This window comes from Anser cygnoides, chromosome 3, assembly GCF_040182565.1.
Source record: "Anser cygnoides isolate HZ-2024a breed goose chromosome 3, Taihu_goose_T2T_genome, whole genome shotgun sequence".
NCBI classification, from domain to species: domain Eukaryota; kingdom Metazoa; phylum Chordata; class Aves; order Anseriformes; family Anatidae; genus Anser; species Anser cygnoides.
Genome location: NC_089875.1, coordinates 48,759,695 through 48,781,821, shown reverse-complemented (window position 1 = coordinate 48,781,821; position 22,127 = coordinate 48,759,695). Strand labels below are relative to the sequence as shown.

Genomic DNA, 22,127 nt, shown 5'->3' with positions numbered 1-22,127 from the left:
TGACTGCAGTGTGTTTCAGCCACAGTTCAGGTACTCAGCTGTTTTAAAATCAGAAAAGGAAAACTGTTAAATGAAATTTTGATGTAATAAAGACTCGATTATTTCTGTTCCAGTATAAACTTTAACTTGCACTCAAATTTGATCAAATTTTTAGTGTGAGTCCTGCTAAATGGTTACTTAAATGTTGTGTCTGTGTTTTCTGCTGAGGAGGCAGGTTTTTAAATTAGTGTGTAGAGTAGCAGGGAAGGATGGGGAAATTAATTATTTAAGATAGGCCTGATATATACTTCTCTCATTCGAAGACAGAAAATTGGACTTAAAGAACTTAATTGTTTTATCATGTAGGTTCATTAAATTGTATTTGAGAAAACAGATACTAGTTAGTTGATTCCTTATTTTAATGTATTTCAATATTTTACATTTTTGGAACGTGAGACTCCCTGGACTCTTATTTTTATATATGTCGTGCTTCTTGATATTTAGTGCCTACATCACAGAAAACCTTTCTTCAAATTCAACTTTGGGAAGAAGAGAAGTGTTATTTACAGCAATTAACTTCAGCCAATAGAGGAGATAGGGCCATGGGGAAGGGGGCATTCTCTGGAGAAGACCTTGGTGCACAGACTCCTCTGAAATAACTTTATAGAGGATGATGCTGAGAAACTATCGTAGCCTGCAAAGTGCTTGGCTAAGGGACAAAGGCAACCTCAAAAGGAAGGATACACAGGTAGCATCTACTCACTGGATAAAAATGCAGTGAAGTTGTATTTAAGCAAGTCAGAGAAGGATAAAGTAGTTGTACCTGTTCTTCCATTTTTCCCTGCTCTCATTGCCAAGGCTGATCCTACTCTCAATGCCAAAGCTGATCCTGCTCTCCCAAGCACCAGGTCCAGAGTTACCCTTTTGTGTGCAGGAGGAGGGGCAGGGGACCACCTGCTGCTGGCTCGGTGAGCTGAGCAGCCCAGGGAGCCAGCAGGGTGCTGCAGCAGCTGGGAGCGCAGGGGCAAAATGCAGTTGCCTCTTCAGGTGTCAGCATCCAGTCCGGCAAGGTTACTGTGGCCAACCAAGTCAGCTAGTAGCTGGTGCTTAACTTTGTTTTGGTTTTGTCCTGTTCATTTATTTCAGGCTGTACTCTTACGTGTTTTTTCTTGCTTGCTTTTTCTATTTTTTTTTTTACGTGCCTGTGATGATTCTGGTACTTCAAATACTCTTGTCTACTTTATTACATTAGTATTTTCCGCTTTTTTTTCTCCTGTGTTTTAATAAGATTAGAACAATCACGTCTGTATTCTTTCCCCTTTTCTCCACAAGTATCCCATTTCTCACCCTGCAGCTAGTCTTCAGGGAATCTCCATAAGCCTGTTGTTTAGTCATCTCAGTCTTGAGAACCTTCCCAGGATCGTAAGATGTACTGTGGGAGCTTCTTGCCACGTAAGAAATGTTTGGATGGTTTCTTGAGGCCATTGCTGGTCTGATACTGCTGATTGCCCCACAGGTTTCCTAGTGGCAGGGTGAGCTTTGTCTGATCTTTTCTGAGAGGTAAGCAGACTGAGGTCTCCACCCATCTCTGCACCTGCTCTGCTGTATTCTGGTAACATAGCATATTTGGAAAAAGAGGTGAAAATGTTTTGCTCAGTAATATGGCTGGGGACTTTCCAGTAGGTTAAGCAGTCACCTGTTTTGGTGAGTCATTGATGCTCAGCTCATGATCCCAAGCCTCTTCTGGATAGAAGACTCTATTTGTTATACTGTAGTCTCTTTTCTGTATGTGAAATGTGTCTCTCTCTGCTTGCAGCAGATACTGTTCTGACACGTCCCATGTACAGAAGTGGTAGATCCAGCTATTTGTGCAAGGCATTTGAAAGCTGGGGGAGGAGGACTGTTACCTCAGTCTCCAGAGAGCATTTCTTATGGAAACTGCTGTTTAATAAGAAAAATAGTTTTAGGAAAGCTTTTCTAACTATTCTCTACATAAATTGCCGAGATACTTTTTGTGTGTGTGTGTAAATTGGAACATAATGGAAAGGTATTTTTCTTGTAATTGATTATGCTTTTTTCAAAATGTATTTTTTTAAAGTTCTAGTAATACTTTATAAAGAAAATAATTGTTAATGTCTTCAAATTTTAATTTAAAGGATTTATAAATTTTAGAATAAAGTTTTGTCTGTGAAGTTGAGCATTTGAGCTATTACATTATGAAAAATAGGTGGTTCTTATCTGTCCAAATCTGGACACTAAATACTGGCCTTTAAAGTAATAAACATCCAAAGCCAAAAGGTGAATGTCTTGAAGCAAGAAGCTGGTTTTACTTTCGTTAACACAATCAATGCATCCTACTCCAGCTTCAAGAGTAATTAAAAAATAATTAAAACAAGACTTGCGTATGTTTCAATTAATCTGAACGAAGTACACTGGAAACGTGCTTTTCTTAATAGAAGAAGTAAAATGATTATCACTTCTGTGGAATAGTTACAGGAAACTGAAATATATGACATGATTTTTCATGATTTACTAAGAATACACTAATCTTTTGTAAGTGAAGCTATTAAGTGCTGATGCCCAAAATTAATGGAATTAATGAAGAACTAAAATCCGTACATATTTTTCTGTAAGATGAATGCTTCAGAAGTCTCTTGGCCAACTATATGGGACTTTGCCTTACAAGGCTTTTAAAATGCTAAACATAGGTAGCAATAACATAAAAACAACGGTACGAACTGACAGAAGCTTGCAGGCCTCGCCTTGGCCCTGGCCGCGTGGCAGCGTGAGCAGGCGCTGGGGGTTACCTGGATTCCCCGCTGCCCTCGGCAGCTGCTCGCTGATGGGCGCTTTGCTGGCTGGTGCGCTGAGGTGCCGCAGTGCCGGAGGACCTGGGCATGAAGGGGCGGTCAGTCAGCACTGACGGGATCGCCGTGGGGGAACGGGAAGGAGGTCCCTCGGTCGCATGGGCGTGCGGTCATGTCGTGTCATGTCACATCACGCGCTCGGGAGGAAGCGCTCCTCAAAGGCCCTTTGTTGACAGCCTCGGCCAGGCAGCACTGAGCTCACACCGCTGTCTCTGGAAAATCATCATTGGCCAGTCTCAAAGCTGGAAAGAAAGCTCAATAAATAGCAAAGAAAGCCTTCTCCCTAGCAACACACTGCCTCGAGCAGCTTGAGCCTTCAAACGGAAGGTCATGTGATTGACATACTTGTCCCCAAAAGAGAGCGCACACCATTCTTTTTTTCACTTCTCTATATTTTTAAGCTGTGTGAAAGCAGGTTTTAGCCAGCTGTAAGCAAGGGGAGCCCAGCCAGCTGGAACACTCCTGTTGCCTGGTCATGGGCCTTGTCAGCTCTCGGAGCGCGAGGAAAGTAGGACGGGCGTCTGTGGTGCTTATGGAAGTATTAACTTCAATTTTTAGAGTAACATCTATACTAGAATAGCAGTAAAAATGTATGTAAGACATGCATGCCTTAGAGTCAACAGATTTGTGGTTGCACGTACACTGGTAAGCAGCTGGAAGTAATTGTGAACTTTAGTACTCATTCACATTTTAGCAGCTGTTGAGAATTACTTTAAGAATATATTCTGAGTGCATAGGTCCCTTCAACTTTGTTTCCTCAGGGGATCTAGAAATTTAAGACTTACGTCAGTTGTATTTTTGTGCATCTTATATATATGTATATATAAATGGTAGTTTTATACAGAGTTCTACATTATAGTCATTTGTCATTAGACTACTCCACCCGAGAGAGAGAAAACAAGTGTCAACAGAACCGTGCCATTGCATATCCTGTTCCTTTGGAAACCAAAAAATGTAGACCTATTACAAAAGGGAGGGTAGGTGAAATGCAGAAGCAATTTAAGTTGGTTTCCTCATCGCGCTTAGTTGGGATGATTCTTGTTGAAAATGTGACTATAGCAGTGTGGTAGTCCAAGAAGCTGCTGGGGATGGCTGCTACTCCCTGTGTGTTATAACTGGATAAGTCTAAACATTCATGCTATTACTCTGTATCCTAATAGATGAGTTTATTTTAATTGGTCAGTATTACCTTTTCAGGACATCTCAAGCTGAAGATAAAAATGTCTCAAAAGTTACTACCATAGTTTGAATTTCCATGTGACAGCATGCGACCCTGAATACTGTGCTTATTGTAAGAGAAGGTACACTTGAAAGATGTACCCTAACTCACAGCAGCAATCTTTTCACTGTTGTCACCAGCAGTTCCTTTTCTTTTGTTGCGGTAAAGGGAGAGAACTTGTCACTTTCTTCCTAGATTAGTAAATCTGATCTGAAATGAAATGTCATTTTTCTTGCTTTCTTTTTTTTTATTTCTGTGTGGGAACAGATTAAAAACATAATGGACATGTTTAACATATGAAAACATGGGGTCATATTTCAGTACCATTTTGAGAATGAAAGGCTTTGTTTATGTACTAAAACATTAGCATAGCTGGAAAGAATTAGCTGGCATTTGAGTCTACAGTTTGCAACAAAATACTAGTTTTGAAATAATGGGCTCTTTTTGAGGGTGGAGGAGATGATATCTGAAGTCAGTGTCTTTGCTGTACTGATGGGAAATTTAGAGCTGTTCAGTTTACAAACTCAAACCTCAAATAGAAAACTCCTGGGATAACAAAGGAAAAATAAATGTCACAGATCAGGCTAGACTTACATAAACATATTTTAATTATTCCAATTTTATTTTTCTAGCAACTGCCTCTCATCTATACCTATCAGAATAGCCACCTTGATTGTAGGTAGTTGTGAAGCATAAGTTGGTGAAATTATTTTTATCATATACTTAATGTATAGGGTGGGTTGAAACATTTGTCCCAGCGTCAGTGGAATGCATCAACACAGTCTCCCAAGTGTTTTGGCATGGTTTAGTCTGTTTCAAAAGCTGTAGCTGGAATAAAGACCTGGATGATACGGGTCGTGTTTGATGCCTGCTCTGTTCTGATTCCTACGATGTTTGAGGTACTTAAGATGTTGCTGGTGGAGTCCTGTGTGGAAAATTTATACCGGAGGCTTACCTGGTAGCATTTCATTCAGTGTGCATGTAGTTTAGCTCCTTCTTTTCACAATTAAACTAACCATCGAGGAGGACCTTTTGGGTGTCCAAGATTAGAAATACCAAAAATAGTGTTTAACTCTGAAAGTTTTTTAACTGGGCTTTCACATTGCTAAAAATAGATCTAATGCTGTAGTTCACATTATTGATTGCTCTTTCATTTGAATCTTAATACATATATTAATAAATAAATCTTAATGTATTTCAGTACAATTCTGTCTTTTTGGAAACATTGTAGAGAGTACTGTATAAATGTTATTTTCTTTTAGGATTTTGGGTGGGTTGGTGTATATATATCATGAAAGGTGTTTCTGTTCTGGAGCTTTGTGAATTGCTGTTCTGTGTGGTGTATGTAGGTTCTTGTCACTGACTTTATTAACACTTAAAAGGCTGGGGTGTGAGGAAAAGACAAATAATCCATAAGAGCTAAACAAAAAGCAAATTTTGGACTTAAATTACTGTTGGGCATTCAGTATAATTAATCCAAGGGATGTTATTTCCTTGAAACCCCCAGACTCTGTGATATAAATATAATCCTGCTATGTCTGTCTTCAAGAAATGTTGACAGACATAAAAATCCGTTAAGGTCAAGCAGAATGCTTCAGGTAAATTTTTTCAATACATTAACAACTAGTACCTGGGAGATATTTGGTGAAAAAAAGCCCCGAGGGTTCCACTGATACTATATTTCAGTCTGGCTTATAAAATGTGCTTCATGCTGATTTTTCAGTACCTTATCTGTATTTTCTTGTTGCAGAAATGGAAAGTGGGGGAGGGGGGCATAAGGACTCTCAAAAATATAACTGGTAAGCCAAGTATCATGATTAAACATGGATATGTCAGATAAGGTGATGGGAAGTGTAAAAAGATATGCTGCCTTTTCCCCCTAGTGTATCTTTTAACATTATGACCAATGAATTTGTCAAGTGAAACAGCACGGTCTTCTTTGCATATCATTTGAACTGAGAGCTTGCTTTGAAGAAGATAAGCAGGCTGTGTTGCCCAGAAGAAATAATGATGCTAATTTATCTTTGCCTGTCCTTATAGACACAGCAGTGTGTATCAGTGTTGAAAAGGAAATAGAGAAATAACTGAGCTACAGCGTGCCACCTATTCAATGCCACAGCATCATTAATGGCATACAGGGTTCTAAGAAATATGGGTGGTCTTAGAGTAGTGATTTATTTTACTTTGTCTCAAAGTATGTGGAGGAGCCTCCTCTGATAAAAGAGTAGCTGCTGCGTGATGCCAGAATAATGCTCTGGCAAATTCTCTGTAGAACCAACGAAGCGATGTTGTAGGCCTTCTGCTCCGTCACCATCGGAAGTATACAAACAAGGATGAGAGAGTCTAAATGGGAAACTTTACCAACAGCTTCTAACTATCCATATTTATGTTCTAGGCATGGGAAACTTAGAAGCCTTTGTCAAATTTCTAGAGGGGAAGGGATTACAGGATGTTTATTCCTTAACTCTGAGTAACAGAGTAACTTGCCAGAAGTAAAAGTTAGCCTTTTACAAAAGGGAAATCTGGTGTTTTACAGAGGTAATTGGTGAGCAGTTTGATCAGGGTTTGAGCAGTTGATGATCAGGGTTTCCGATTCATTTCCCTGTGGTCTTTTATAACGTATTTTATAATATATTGATGCCTGATATCTGTTTTTTTGTTCTAATACGTGTATGTCTAGGAATTTGTAGTATATTGTTTGTGAGTTTTTTGTTTATCAATTATGAATGGAAGGTTTTTGTCCCTGAATGGAGACATTCATGTGTAAAGGCTGTTTGACTGGCGCATGGTATGTTTGGAATACTTACTGATCTACAAGTGAATTGCAGTGGAACATTTTTCTTTGTCAGCTAGATAAAAGCATTCCACAGCGCGTTGAGTCAAAGTGAGTGTCGGAGCGCTGGCGAGGAAGCCGCAGCTGCTACCCTGCTCCAGCAGCTGGGGATGTGGGAAGGCAGGGTGACAGACCCCAGCGGGGCACCAGCGCCTGCGCCGGGAGAGAGGCACGATCGGTGACAGAAAATACTTCAGTGGTGCTGCTGTGTTTTTCCCAAAATTCATATTAAATTAATGAGTTGCAGGTCGTTTGTCTGATACAGATACACAGGTTAATACAAGTCTTCATATTTAGTGTATGTGTCTTTCCGGAGGTACGGTGGGAGACAAGATGTTTACTGTATGTGCCAACTGTAAGTGACTTTTCTATTTGAGGAAGGGTTTTACATATCTATTCTTGTTCATTAGTATAGTGTCTTTTCAAAGCTGCCAAGTTCTCTGCCATTCTGTTTAGAGTGTGTATAAAATTATTTAACAACTTAACTGCGTACGTAAAAATACACTGTGCTTTTGGCAAAACTCTTAACCTGAAGTGATGTGGAGAGAAGCACGGGGACTTCGACAAGAGGTATCAGCTGGAAGACATAGCTGCTCCCTCTCTGAGGGCAGCAGGAAAGGTGCCAAACCACCCCTGAATATTTCTGCTTAACCAGAGGTGGTATGGGGCAGGCAGGGAAGGTATAGTCTGTGCAAGAAGTTGCTGAGGCACTTGAAAGGTGAATGCTGCTCTTTGGTGCTCTTGCCTCGCTGGGGCTGCTTGGTTATTCTTTCCATCAGCCTGGTGGGACAGGCACCAATGCAGTTGGCTGGGGAAGATTGACTGATGTCTTGTCTTTGCATCTGCAGTTGATTTATACATCACTTTGTTTCACCATCACTTCCTACCTGCTGCTCTTTGTCTGATCCTGAACGGATGGCCCTGAAACAACTGATTAAGGCCTGCAGCCTTAACCAAAGCCAGTGCTGACTACACCTTTACTAGGGTTGAGCTCAGTTCCATTGAGAATCCAGCTGAAGTGCAGGCATGCACTTCTGCAGCATGCAGAAGCATCTTCCAAAATGTGCGACATTTGGAAGCCAGACTGTCCACAAAAGTCACTAACATCACCTAAATAAGCATATTTCTATTATTATGAATGTAGGAAAAAATATTTTTTGTATTTTCCAACATAGTTACTTTAAGAGGAAAATGCACATTTTAAGGGGAAAGTGCATGTGTCCTTTGTACAGAAAGGCTCAGAGCTTTCCTTGCCAGCATTAGTAATGAGAATCAGGATACGTTTTGAGACTTAGCTGGTAAGAACCGTGAGGCTCAAGCAGCTCTATCAGGATGAGGAATCTCTGCTATCACTGAGTGGATTGTTGGGTTGGTGAATTAATTCAGCTGCAGGCACCGAAGGAGCTTCGTGTGGCTCAGTGTGGGTACTCTGCTGCGTGCCCCTCGTGGATCTCTGCTCAGCAGTGTATTGGAATATACTGCTGAAATACAGTGCAGAGAATGCACTGTGTGCTCGTCTGTCTTCCAGCATGATCCTGGGCCTCCCTATCAATGTCTGTATGTTTTGTGTATGAATAAAAAGTTAAAATGTATGGTACTCCGAAGCACGCACTGTATGCGTATGAGAATCTGAGGGATTTAAGGGCCTAAAATGTAATGATTTCAGAAGTATTAGTTAAAATAATTTCTCTGAGGATCTTGAGATACCAGAGGTTCAATAGGGTTGAACTAAAGCTTGGACATTGAAATTAAAATGAAGTCATTAAAAAAGTAAGAAGGCAATAGAGTGTTCTCTCCCAACTCTCTGTTTCATGATGTGAAACAAGCTCTCACTGACAGCATTTTATTACATAATGGTGCTTCTCAATTTTCTTCTAAACGGCCAGTGTTACCCAATGTAGGAGAATTGTTGCTCTAGGTGGGCATCAATATGGTGAGCATTGCATATCTTTGGGGGGGATTCTTATGTTTTGGGAAGTGTTCCACAGGTTCTTGTGGGATCTCCAGCATGGGCCTCAAACCTCCTTTCAGATGTAGATGTTTGTCTGTACAGCTGTCTCTTTTTCACCTCAGTGAGGTGACGCTACCCCTTTGTGTTTCTAGAAGGGGGCAAAGTCAAGATGGTTTTTAATATTCCATTGTGTATTTTTGTAGGAATGAAAAAAGCAACATGGTAATTGTAAACCGTGCCAATAAAAAAAGAAACTTCCATTGGTTTTAATACCAGGTAAATATTATAAGTACAGCAGAGAGGCTTGGTGTAGGTGACACTAGCAGTTACTAGCGTTTTAAACCTTGTGACCATTAGTCCTACTCTGATAAATATTAGGAAACCAGGTGCTCAAAATGATGGTGCTCACAGGCATTTGGTCTTTTTACTGCTAGTGCAAGTAGGGCCGAGCTGCTGTGAGGAGAGGAGTGCTGGCCCGGTGTTGACAGAGCAGCAGCCACCCTTGTCTGCACGTAGTTGGCTTTGTTAGGATTTACTGCATCTCTTCAGTGTGCGTATTCAGAGAGCAGCTGCAAGTGCTTGCATTTAAAGAATTGGGTTTCAAGATAGCTTTTTTTTCTTAATCAGCATGTTATATTGCACATGAGAAATACAAGGAAAGCACTGAAGATTTAAGAGGATGAGAGGATTGAGTCAATCACTTGAGCTTCAACTTAGTAATGCAAATCTGGCTTTAAGTGACCTTATTGATGTTTGCTCAAAGTAGCTTCCTTTTGGTACAAATGGCTGAGCTTTGTTGTAGCTATTGTACAGGTAATGTACTGTCCCTTTAGAGATTGCCTTTGTATCCCAGCTGCAACCTCTCTTTGCTGTAACAGCGAGTGCCTGCAGAAATGCCTGCAGCTAAGATGGATTGCATCGACGGGCCTCATTTGATCATCTGCCAGCAGTGACGAGAGGCTAGGCCACAGGGAAACGCGGGCCCGTTTCGCTATCCCATCTCTTGGAAACTTGAGGTTTTGACTATGGGTGGATGACGATCAAGTAGAGAACTTGGCACGAGAGGTCGAAGGCCGTGCCCTGGTATCTGAAGGGCTCCTAACGAGAGGTCGAAGGCCACGCCGAGGTATCTGAAGGGCTCCTAACCGCCTCTGTGGCCAGTGCCCTGAGGGGAGATGGTGGCCTCGGGGTGCGAGGGGCTGCAGGAGGAGGAGCGGTGCCGGCAGGGTGCTGAGCACCATGGCTGGAGGTGGTGGCATCGAGCAACAAACAGTGCCATCTTCTGGGAGGAGTCGGCAAGATGCCCTGTGGTCAGCGATGAACAAGTTTTTAAGCGGTGGGGGTTTTCGTGTGTGTGTGTGTGTGTGTGGTTTGCTTTCCCCCTGCAATAGGTGCTTTGAAAAACCAAATGCCAAAAGTTGAAAGGCAGCGCTAATGTCTGGCAGTGCAAGTCCACATCTTGAACCTGTGAACTATCACTGATACCGTCCAAAAAGAAATGTTGTAAACTATGCTTTGGAGTCCGTTCAAAAGAATAAAAATTTTATCAACTGCTGAGCAGTACTGCAGAGAATTAAATCGCCAAAATTAAAGTTAAGGGCTCAGTCTTTTTTGTATTGTAAGGACCGCTATTGTTTTTGTAAACATACTTTGTAAAATCTAAATAATTGCCACATGTTTTCTCATAGAAAGCATAGTGACCTATAGGAAAATTAAAGATCCAAAATAAGAATTATAAGAATGATTACTTTGTCTTTTATTGCTTTTAAATTGCTGTAAGTCCTTCCTTTGGGGGTGCCAGAAGGGAAAAAATGTTTCCTGTCTTAAAGTTTTGTCCTATAAATAATTACATTTGGAAAACATTTACCATGCTCTGAAATCTGGGATAACAGAGTTACTAAAATTATCCTAGCAAGTGGAATGTAAGATTCAGCATTTACTGAGACTCATTAATAGTGTCTCAGATCAATCACCCGAACTCTTACTCGGAGGAAGTATGCAATTTTAGTAACACTGATGGAACTATATGGGAGATGCAGGTGACATTGAGAGTAGGGCTTTGTTGTTGTTGTTACATACTTTCTGTTAAATAAATAAACACAAGCAAAAAGCCAATAGCAAAGAATAACCATTATGGGTGGAGGGGAAAAAGGGAATCAATGTATTAAAAAAATTTATTGCCAAAATAAATTAGGAGAAATGAAGCTATATCCAGAATGACGAAAGTCTTTGAGTTCTGGATAGAAAAATAGATTTGGAATTGCTTTTATTGCATCATGGTTGACAACACAGTATAGATAATTTACCAGTGATGATGCAGTGGAATAAGAAATTCTTTAAAATGAATAAATAAATCCTTTGCATGTAAATTGTAAGTCTGTTCTGAGAGTGTCATATTAAGCATGCTATAATCAGTACATTTTGTATTCCAGAGAGTCTAATTTTAATGATTGTGGAATCTGAGGTATCTGGATAGTACGGTATTTAACTGCACGTTAATTTGTAGTTAAAATGCTAATTGAATGTGCATTTATTTTTTCAATATTAGTGTTAGTTTGGTCTGTCATACAGTATTTAATAGATAAAGTAACGTCTAACTCTTCTAGTATATTCTGTATGTTTAACAACAATGTCAATTGTTAGTTTGTAATTTTTTTGTGTTTAGGTAAATCCTCAGTATTACGGTTAGGACTTTCATTTCTGGCATCTGGAAGTGTGTTGACCCAAGTAGTTTTGACCCATCTTACTGTGTTGATTAGTAGTTTATTTGCTTAAATGCAATTTTAAGACTTTCTCTTTTTTTGTTTTGCAATTTAGTAAGTTACTTCCTCCATGTTTTGGCAGTTAAGTATGTATAACAATATTTTGCTTTAAACTAGTTTGAAAATGTTTCTGTTCACTTTGGAACCACTGCATGTGGATATTCCTATCAACTCATAACTTGTTTGGGAGACGTTTCAGTATTGCAGTGCTGTAATGGACACAAAGTTTAGTAGGCCTTTTTAGGTTGTTGGTGGTGATCGCTATTTTTTGTGGCTTTTTAATTGTATTTTTCATAATCACTAGTCCTTTTGAAAGTCGGAATTCAAACCATCTGCTGGAGTTGTTGTTTAAGACAGGTGAACAACTATCTCTGAAATCTCTTTGTTAGATTTTCCGTGAATGGCACAGTATCTTATGATCCAGGTTGTCATTACATTTAAAAATCCTGTTCCAAATATCTGGAATTTTTATGTGAATAGACATTTATTATGTGAATAGACATCGGTTAAAATAAAAATTAAAAAATCAAGAAACCAGTTTAAGAAATGCAGCTCACATTTCAGCTGCACCCTTTTTCCCAAGAGTGAGACTTTTCAGCAATGGTAGACAACGTGAGAAGCAAGGTGGTAACTCAGCACTAAAGTATCTAACTGTCTCTCCTGGATTTCCTATGTCATTATCTTGTTTTCTGGTTGATATGAGGTAGACTAAACAAATGGTAGTATTTCTGGAAAAACAGATCAGAAAATGTCTGGTCTTCAGAACTGTACTAATTATAATATTTTTTATTAGTAACAGAAAAAGTTAGTGTTTTTTTCTGTGGTGGGTGGTGGTTTTTTTGCCTTTTTTTACTGAATACTGCATATTTATGCAAATTGCAAGACACCAGAGGAATTGATAACTTCAGTCAAGTCATCTATATTGAAACAAAAAATTAAGGATAATGTATACTGTATAAACAGTAGTTATGTCCTCATTAGACAACATCTATGTGTTCCAAAATTATGAATTCTGCAATATAGCAGTTGTTGATATTTGAAAAGCTGCTCAAAGATTTTTATTTTTTCCAGGAGTAGTTAGGTTCAAGTACAGTGGAACATGTTACAATAAATCAAAATTTACATAAAACTTTGGGTTTCTATTCTTCCTCTGGTCCAATAGTAGACTTTTTTAAAGATCAGTTTAATAGTATGTAAAATTTTTTACTAAAGCTTGAGAATTTTTTACCTAAATAATTTCTGTCAAGCATTGACTTAAATTTAACCCAGTTTTTTATTTTATTTTACTATTTTTTTTTTCAGTTTATGGTATGAGACTTTTCTAAAACCCTCTAAGATATGTATCAGTACCAGTTAATGATAGGAAACAGACAACTTGTACTTAATTTTAAGGAAAGATTAACAAAACATAAAGGTTTTGTCAGTAATGGGTAAGCAGATACTTTCCTTGGCTAAAACTTGCAGGCAGTTTATTCTGCGTCCCTTAGATCTTATGCACTAGTAAATTAATAAGCCTGACTTTCTTTCCATCTTTTCATATACAGGCAGAAGGAGAAGACAGCCTTAAGAAGATGCAGCTGATGGAGCTTGCAATTCTGAATGGCACCTACAGAGATGCCAACATCAAATCACGTAAGCATGTTATAATCTTGAGGGTCAGTGCAACAGTAGTATTTGAAGGTTTTGATTCTTAAAGCTGCTTTCAGGTAAATGGACAGTAACAACTGTGTAGGAAAACAGTAGGAAGTCATTACAGATGATCTTCTGTAGATAAGTTTTGCAAGTCTTTTGGTGTTTTGTGTTTTGTTGTTGTTGTTTCTGTTTTTTGTTAATGTGTTTCTTTAAGAACAACATGTCTGGGCTGAAATATTTACAAATACATAGTTCAAACAAAATTCAACTCTTAAGCCAGATTTTTCTATTTTACAATTATTTTTTTTCCTTAATATAAAGGGCAGTGGACTCCTTTTCAATTATGTTTTTAGAGATTCAGTTTGAAAGTATTACAGATGTTCAGGATACTGTGAATACGTTTTTCTGTATTATATTCCTTCCTTTCATCTTGCCTTGCATGTGTTCCCCTAGTGTTATGTTTTTTCCAACAATTCATCAACTGATTTCACTGCTGAGTTCACAGGGATCAGTGATGTAATGAGCCATTTTTACAATTTCTTCCATTAGATTTGTGTGAGATGCTTTTGCAAACGCAAGTATGTGCAGATTTACACTTGAAAATTAATTATATACACCTACTAAAAACAGCATATACCTGTTATGTGTGATACAAATTATTTTTCTAGATTAAAATCTAATTTCTGCTTCTGCAAGTGTAGTTTCTGATACTGTTCCAAATGTCTAAATGTAAGCACGGATAAATCAGTCTTTTCACTAAGGGCCTACTGATATTTGCAAATTTGTTTCCCCACACAGACTCCATTTCAGTGTTGAATATGTTTAAAGCTTGGAATGTGGTTAGGCCAATTTGAGAGTGCTTACACCAGTGTAATTTTTCTGATTCAAAAAGATACGTAAGCGAGGGCTTTTACCACCACAATGGTGGTGGTAAATCTTCACCCCTAATGAACATCATAATATCTAAAGCTAGCTCAGTTTTAAACCTATTTGAATCCCCAATCTATTGCAAATTTATGAGTGAAATAGCTTTCAGAATAAATTGATGCAAACTGTTGCATAGAAATCTTTATATTAATCTGAGCGATTTCTTTGTCTGATCTATTCCCATCAGTCTATTTTAACAGTATAAGTGGGATGATGGATTTTTTTCATTTTCTGACTAGAGATTTCCACAATAATATTCACATTTTGGTTATAAGACATTTTCATTGTTTGTGTTTTTGACTTTACTGAAAATGGAGGATGTGAAATCCATAGTGGTTTATTTTAGTATAAAAACAAACAAAAATTTTGGTGTTTTTTTTTAATTCTACATTGCCTGAGCATTTTTGAAATAAATCCACAAAACCCACCCTCTCAAATATGAAAATCTTTCCCATGCATTTCTCTTCTCAGACCACCTGTAAGTTAATTAAATCAATGTAGATCAGCAGTAGTGCATAGAAATCTTTGTTCTAAGCAATAGAATAAAACAGTTTAACATCGACTCTTACCAGCTGATCTGTGTTAGTGTTTAAGAAGTTGTTCCTATAGTATGCTGACAGGCTTCAAATAATTAAATATGCAAGCACTGTGCAAGACGAAACAAAAAAGCAAGACTGTAGTAATCTTCTGTGACAAAGAACATGTTATATTTGGGGAAAATTGATGTGAAAAACATTTAGAGTATGTCATTCATGCTACAGTAGGAGCGGAGATGCATTGTTTTTCCAGATCCTCTTTAACTTCACTGATCCTGGAAACTGGAATTGTATATATGTTTAAATACAATATAAGAGATACAAAACTGTAGAACTCATACAGTAGCTCTGCATAACTGAGTATCTGTGGACTCTATAGTTGCACTACATTTTGTACTCTGTATTTGATTATGAAGTATTTTCCTTGTATCTCCTGCATGCATCTCAGTCTCATGCAGTCTTTATAGCATAAATGAAGAAATGTGGTCTAAATGGAGCTTTTGTGCTGTGTAACCTGTTTGAGAAATCTACCTCACTGTTTTACAATGGCTTTTTTATTTTGCATGTTCATACTTAATCACACTGGAAAATGGAAAGCTGTTTGCATTTGAATGGTGTGCTTTGGCACTGTGTGATCAGCGCATGTACTAATGATTTCCTTTTATTTTTCTTCTTTCCTACTTTTCCCCTTTTTTCCCATTCTTTCCACGTTTTGTACTGCTATCTCCATACTTTCCTCTGAATTTCTTTGCTTACTGTAGCAGCCCTTGCCTTTTCTCTTGCAGCAACAGCCCAGGCTCCAAGGATCATTACTGGGCCTGCGCCTGTTCTCCCACCAGCTGCCCTGCGTACTCCTACGCCAGCTGGCCCTACCATAATGCCTTTGATCAGACAAATACAAACCGCTGTCATGCCAAACGGAACTCCTCATCCCACCGCTGCAATAGTGCCACCAGGACCTGAAGCTGGTTTAATTTACACCCCGTACGAATACCCCTACACGCTGGCACCAGCTACATCAATCCTTGAGTATCCTATTGAACCTAGTGGTGTATTAGGTAAGACTCTTATCTGCACATGACTGGAGAATACATTGCATATGCTTTCATGATATTTGCATATAGAGGTCATGCGTCTCAAAGGAAAAAAAAAAAAGAAGCTATATTCCTATCTCAGAGATATCAAAATTGCCTAGGAAAATTATTCCAATGGTGTAACTCAAACATTTTAACATGTTTTGCGTTGTGAAACGTGTTTAGTGTATTAGTAAGATTATTGAAAACAAAATCTTAATGTTTGTGTGACACTAGATGGTGGATACATAGACAAGAAAAAAAAAAAAACAACAGACATTGACATCTATTGTATGTAATTTGTTCTCCAGTAAATACCTGACTTGCTTGTGGTGTCTTCAGCATAAATTAATTTCCAGTTATCTTTGGAAGAGAGAACTTTCTATTTTGCTGTATCTTTTTAGTAGCCAAAGTGGAGAGAATTGAAAGGTGTTTTTTTCAGTTTGCTTAGGTTTTTGCTTCTACATTTAGAACACATCTGATCAATCTCTCCTCAGTGTTGGAAAGCTGTTAATCATTTTGTAAGCAGAAAATAATTTCAGTGAATAAATATATAAAGGAAACTTAAGTTCTGAGCAAAGGATGGTACAATCAGCAACTTTACTGATGGCTTATTTTATATACATTGGATTGAAATGTCCGTCATTCCTAACATTTCAGGCCATTGGCTTGCTGTATGAGGGAGAGAATGATAAAGCAGCCGTGACAATTTAGTTAACTGGTCAATATGGAACAAGCAGTTCCAATAGTTTCTTCTTTCCCTACGCTCTGCAGAATATAAATAATCTTTTCTCTTTAGTTTGTTCTGAACTGCATATGACCTTGGTGCTGCATGATGTTGATTTTATAGTACTTTGATCTTAGTTTGTTCAGTGGCAGTTATTGATTTATGCAGATTCTAAACATCTCTAATGAACACTGGACAATAAGGTTCAAAGTCAATATTTTGTTGAAAGTATCACAAAAAAAATCAGTGTTTCACTTAAACAGTGAATAGTTGTGTTTTCTGTATGTGTGCATTGTACAGTCAAAAAGAAAATGTATTTCAGACTTTTACCTTTCAGAATTAGTGAGCCACTAACAAAATTTTAGTAGGGCAGAAGTATGTAGTAGGTCTGTCTTTGAGCAACTTACAGCTGTTTTCCATTATCCCATAGCCAACATCTACGGACCATGTGATAACGTCATCATTCTTTTATTTCCCACAAGCATGTACATGCTCTCCCCAGCTTCCCCACCCCCAATCTGTGAGTCCGTACTGGCACTTGCAATATCTCCTGGAGTAATGTTGCAGTTACAGGCGTCGTCGTCACAGTAGCTATCAGTTGCTGGTTAGTTAGTGGCAGTGCCCTTTCTTGAATTTGGTTAATATCAAGTAAAGAAATACATCATTCCATTGTAATATATTAATATATGATGCAGGGAACTTTCATTGATTTCTCACAGAATTCTATATAAAAAGGGAGGAGGGGAGAATTACTCCTGAAATGGTAGCTAAAGCTAAAACAGATCTCTCTAAATAAACTTTCCTAAAAAAAGGGAAAAGACAGGAAAAAAATCACCGCACCCCTGTTTATGTAGCACAGAATCGATGACTAATACATCTGCTCTATAATCTGAGCAATTGCATAGAGAATTGAATTAAATGAGGTTTTGGTTGAGTTCTGCCTTATAATACACTCACGCTCATAAACAATATGCTATATTTTGTCCATTTTCTTGTGGACTTCTAAGATGTCTTAAAATAGTTCTGTTAAAAATGACAGAAATGTGTCCCTATTAGTAGTTTGGGGGATATTGATGTGGGGATCAAATTTTAGTTGGTGACTAACTTTTAATTCCCTTCCTTTTATCTTTAGGTATGGCTTTCCCAACGAAAGGCTAAGAATTCAAGAACGGTCTTAAACTGATCCTTCATCAGATCTGAATTTTAACAAATGCTTAGTTTCAGCAGCCTTGAAAAAAGCTTGGCCTAGCAGTCAGTGACTTACTTGCACTTTTTTTGCACATAGATTTAAAATAAAATAGTGCTATTAATTTGGATTAGCCCCTATTATTACAGAGTAGCTGTAATTTATGAGTGTATAGTAGTATACTGACTGCTAAGTGTTCTATATAGTGTTTGCTTTACTAATCACCTAATTCATTGCAGTTCATACTTATTGACTTAAAGTTTAAAATCACAATCTGTAGGCTTGAAGAATTGCTCTAAAACTTTTCTTTTTGTGGTAGAACTGGAAGTGATCTTAAGGTTAGCAAATAATTGTCAGTATTAAAAGATGGCATTATTTAAAATAGTCCTGCTGCAAGAAAGGCACTTCAGTGAATATGTGACTAGTAAAGCTTAAATGTGCTTGGGTCTAATAGATTTCATGAAATACTGTAATTTTGGGATTGTAAATGAATGGATTAAACAGGTTAAGGCCAGGATGTTTAAAATAAATGCAATATTAATCTGCACAGATAAACTTCTTAAGGTTAAGATTTGAAACTACTGTGCCTTAACTTGTTGCTTTTCTTAAAATGAACTTTTGTAGTTAATGATCATTTAAATCCATTTTGATAAACCTGCTGTTAATGTTTTCTTTGAATGTTTTCTAACTTTGTCTTGGTAATTGCAATTTAACTAGGTGCGGTGGCTACTAAAGTTCGAAGGCACGATATGCGTGTCCATCCTTACCAAAGGATTGTGACCGCAGACCGAGGTTAGTTTAGTTCTGCAGTTCTCGTTCGTAAGAAGTGCTTTGAGTGTACATGAGATTTGCAACACCACAGCTGGTTAACCAAATACCATATTTTGACATTTGACATTATTTTTTTCCTCAGAAAACTGAATAGTTAATATTTTAGAGCTTTGGGAATGCTTGTGGTTTTTTAAAAATGTTGTAAACCTGGCTTTCCTAGCTCAATTAAATATGTAAACTTTGTCATATATTTAATATAAATGTTATAACAGATTCCCTTTTTAAAACTATTTAAAGATCCATCTGCATCAGGAAACACTATGAATTCAGTGCTGCAGTGATTAATTTGTGCCAGCCCCCCTGCCCCATTTGTTCTTTTAATTGGTGTGGAAATATCAGATTGGTGTTGCAAAATAAAATGAATGGATGGTTGCTTAATGAGAAAGAAGTAAAGGAATAAATGCCTCCTGTCTGTGTCTGGAGAAATCTGAAGATTTAGATTCCTTCTTTCCAATAAACTTTTGAGCCACTGTACTGTATATTATGAGGAGGATGCATGTTCTCAGATACCTAACTGAATTCAGAAAGGTAAGGGCTGTGAAGATAATACTTCAAAAGTTGTTTCAGTTTGAATTAATAAGGGTGGAGGAGTGGAGGGTGTTTTGGTTTTTTTTTTTTTTTTACCAAAATCTATTTCCTGGTATTTGCCTTTTGCTGCTAAAACATGTAACCTGAAGGAGAAGCAACTTTTGAAGTCCTGTTGGTGAGATGACATCCAATATTTGGGCATCTCTCTTTAACTGTTGAATGGAAAGTAAATCTTCATTTTTCTCCTGTTCCTCAAACACAATGCCTTTGGACCCCTGAATGAAGTATTTAAGCTTATTGAGAAAAGCGATATTTTCGGTTTATTGACATTGGCTAGGAAGCAGTGTGGGCTGAACACAGGAACTCCTGAATTCTTATCCCATCCCTGATGCTGGCTCAGTGTGGGTTTCAGCAAGTCATTTAATCTCTGTGTATGTTTTCCCATCTGTAAAATAAGGATAATAATACTTCCCTACCTCACAGGGGTGTTGTGGGGGTTCTTGTTTGTACAGGGCTTTGAGGACACAAAGCGTTATGTGCCAAGTATTATTATTCTGCTCTCATCAAAATCAGTGCTGTGCAGGCTTACATGACATTGTAATACTCAAAAGCCAAATGCAGGTGACAGATCTGACATCTAACACTGACTACGCTTCACTTCTTGCAACCTCCTATAAATTGACTACAAGAAACGACACAGCTTTCAGTCAATACAGTGAAAAGGGCCCTCCTGGATACTTGTTATGTTTATGTAACACTTTTATCTTTCATATGTACGAATCATTGCTTTACAAAAAAATGTAAAGCTGTTGTAACAAGACACTACTAAAGTTTTCCAGAAGATTGCTTCTTCTTGAACCTCACACTATTTACAGCCCATTGGCTCGTTCTTATTTCTTGAAAACTCCTCAATGGGCAACAGGGCATAATCAGAATAATGTCCCTTGTTGACAAAAAGAAAAAAAAAAAAAGAAAATGAGAGATTATAACCTATCTTCTGACAAGAGCGATGGGTGTTAAGGATTTAGTTCTCTTTAAAAGTTTAATTTGATGTTTCAAAATCAGTTTTTGCTAAAGGTCATTCTTGATCTGCAGTGGTAGCTTCAGTGAGAGTAAAAACTACTTAATTGGTTAGTTAGATATTTGACTGAGACAACTAGTAGACACATTGGTAAAGAACAGATTGGGGGAAGCATAGACCATTTTTTATTTTGCTTTGATAATTGTAGTATTTAGTCAACATATTTTAAATATATTGTGAAGGGCCTAGATATTTTGTCTGGGGTTGCCACTTACAAGTCACTGAAAAAAAGTATTGGTTTCATTTCACCTTGTTTTAAAATATAGCCATTTTCTGATAATATAGTGTTCATCTTTAACCATATTGAAAGTCCATTCTATTTAAAAAATAAATACAGATGGCTTATCTCCTATGGAATAAGTCATGCATACCTCTATCTTTCTGCATGAAAACCATGCTGATATTTCAGGTGAATATTATTTTAGTCTCATCTAAATAATACCCGGGTGTACTGAGAACCTTACACAAAGTTAATTTTACAAGTGTACTTTATTTTATTTTGAATCTGAAATCCTACGTTATCGCTGCACAGGTTTAAATTTCACAAAAGGATTTGAAGAGCATCATTCAGCAGTAAAACAGATTCTTTAATGCGTTAAAATCATCTTGCAGAATTAATCTACTATCAATATTTACCATCTTCACTTATTGGGTTGTTCTGTCACTGATACACTTCTATAGCTATAGTCATGAAAAAAACAATGTCAGCAAACCGAAATATTTTTTTTTTCAATGCAGAAACTTTTTTATATAGTTAAATGTTGCTAAAATTAAATTTGCATTCATTGGGTCTAAAGTTGGTTATTTCAATTCTAAATTGATTTTCAGATGACTTTGTAGTACTACTGCATTCACTTTTTAAGTAGGTTTTTATTCTTTGCATAGTTCTTTTTCTAGAGATAAGCACTGCATTTAAAGCAAGAATCCCCGAACGTGTAAATGTTTTTCTCTTACAACTAAGCATTTAGAATTGGTGAAGGGTTGAAAAATATAGCTCATTTTAACTAAGAATAAAACCCCAGTTTATAAATAATACAAAATTGAATTTGCATATAACAGAGAGACTGACTGATTTAATTGTAATAAACTGTAAATGGTGTTGCACAGTTGACAAACCTGTGTGTACTGTAGAAGGCCAGAGACTTGGCAGAGGATGTATCACAGGTGTACTGGTATTTTTAAAAGGTAGCTTGCTTTGATTATAAACTCCACAAGAAATAATAATGCTGAGAATATTCTTGAATGTTTTATCCAAACCAACTGTCACGTAATTTATATATAAATTTTAATACAATTTAATCAAAATTGTAATCAGTATCAAAATGCTTTAAGAGTCTTTGTTTCTAGTATACCTGTAAAGTGGTGAGATTGTGCCACATGAATATTTATTTTTATTTTTGCTTATTTTTTGAAACAGCCGTTTAATTTAAACAAATCCCACCTAGCATGATTCTGAAAAAAATCAGGGAGCATGTGGTCTCATTTATGTTACAGTAGTAATTTTTTTTAGTGTTTATGAACTGTATCGTAAATGATAGGCCATTTTTGTTATGTGAAGGTAAATCAACCCACGAGAAAGATTGCTAAATCGATGCTATCTGTGAATATTACACCTACTGGACTTCATTTTATGAAATGGCACAAATCTGACTTTGCACTGAATACCTTTCTCACTTTCATCTCCTCTGCCTTAGTCAAAATGGCAACAGTACAAAAACTTTATCAACCTCAGAATTTATTAGCTATGGTTAAGCTGTTGAATGAGTCTTAAAAAATAAAAATGAAAAAAAAAATCATACTACTGTTAAGTGGACCAAGTTTGGTGAAGGAGAATGTGAGAGAATGATTAAAGAAGGAACAGCTCAAGAACATTGGGAATGATAACTTTCCACTTGAGAACTTTTTTATGTTTTACTGTAATTTGTTTGTGTTTTTGGGTTTTGTTTTTTTTTTGTTTTTGTTTTGTTGTTTTTTGCAAAAGAAAATAGTATTTAC

General features: G+C 37.3%; 1 protein-coding gene across 15 annotated transcripts in view; it reads left to right on the top strand.

The window, feature by feature from the left end:
• QKI (QKI, KH domain containing RNA binding) overlaps positions 1-22,127 on the top strand; it is a 160,406-nt gene that overhangs the window by 125,240 nt on the left and 13,039 nt on the right. For 6 of the 15 annotated variants that reach the window (XM_066994140.1, XM_066994148.1, XM_066994139.1 and 3 more), the window contains 3 exons: positions 13,156-13,243; positions 15,468-15,764; positions 18,410-18,484. In XM_066994140.1, the coding sequence (XP_066850241.1) occupies positions 13,156-13,243; positions 15,468-15,764; positions 18,410-18,484 (460 nt within the window). Of the gene's footprint in view, positions 1-13,155; positions 13,244-15,467; positions 15,765-17,638; positions 21,705-22,127 lie in introns of those variants that run through there. The other 9 variants (XR_010830320.1, XR_010830319.1, XM_066994141.1 and 6 more) reach the window with 6 other exon arrangements.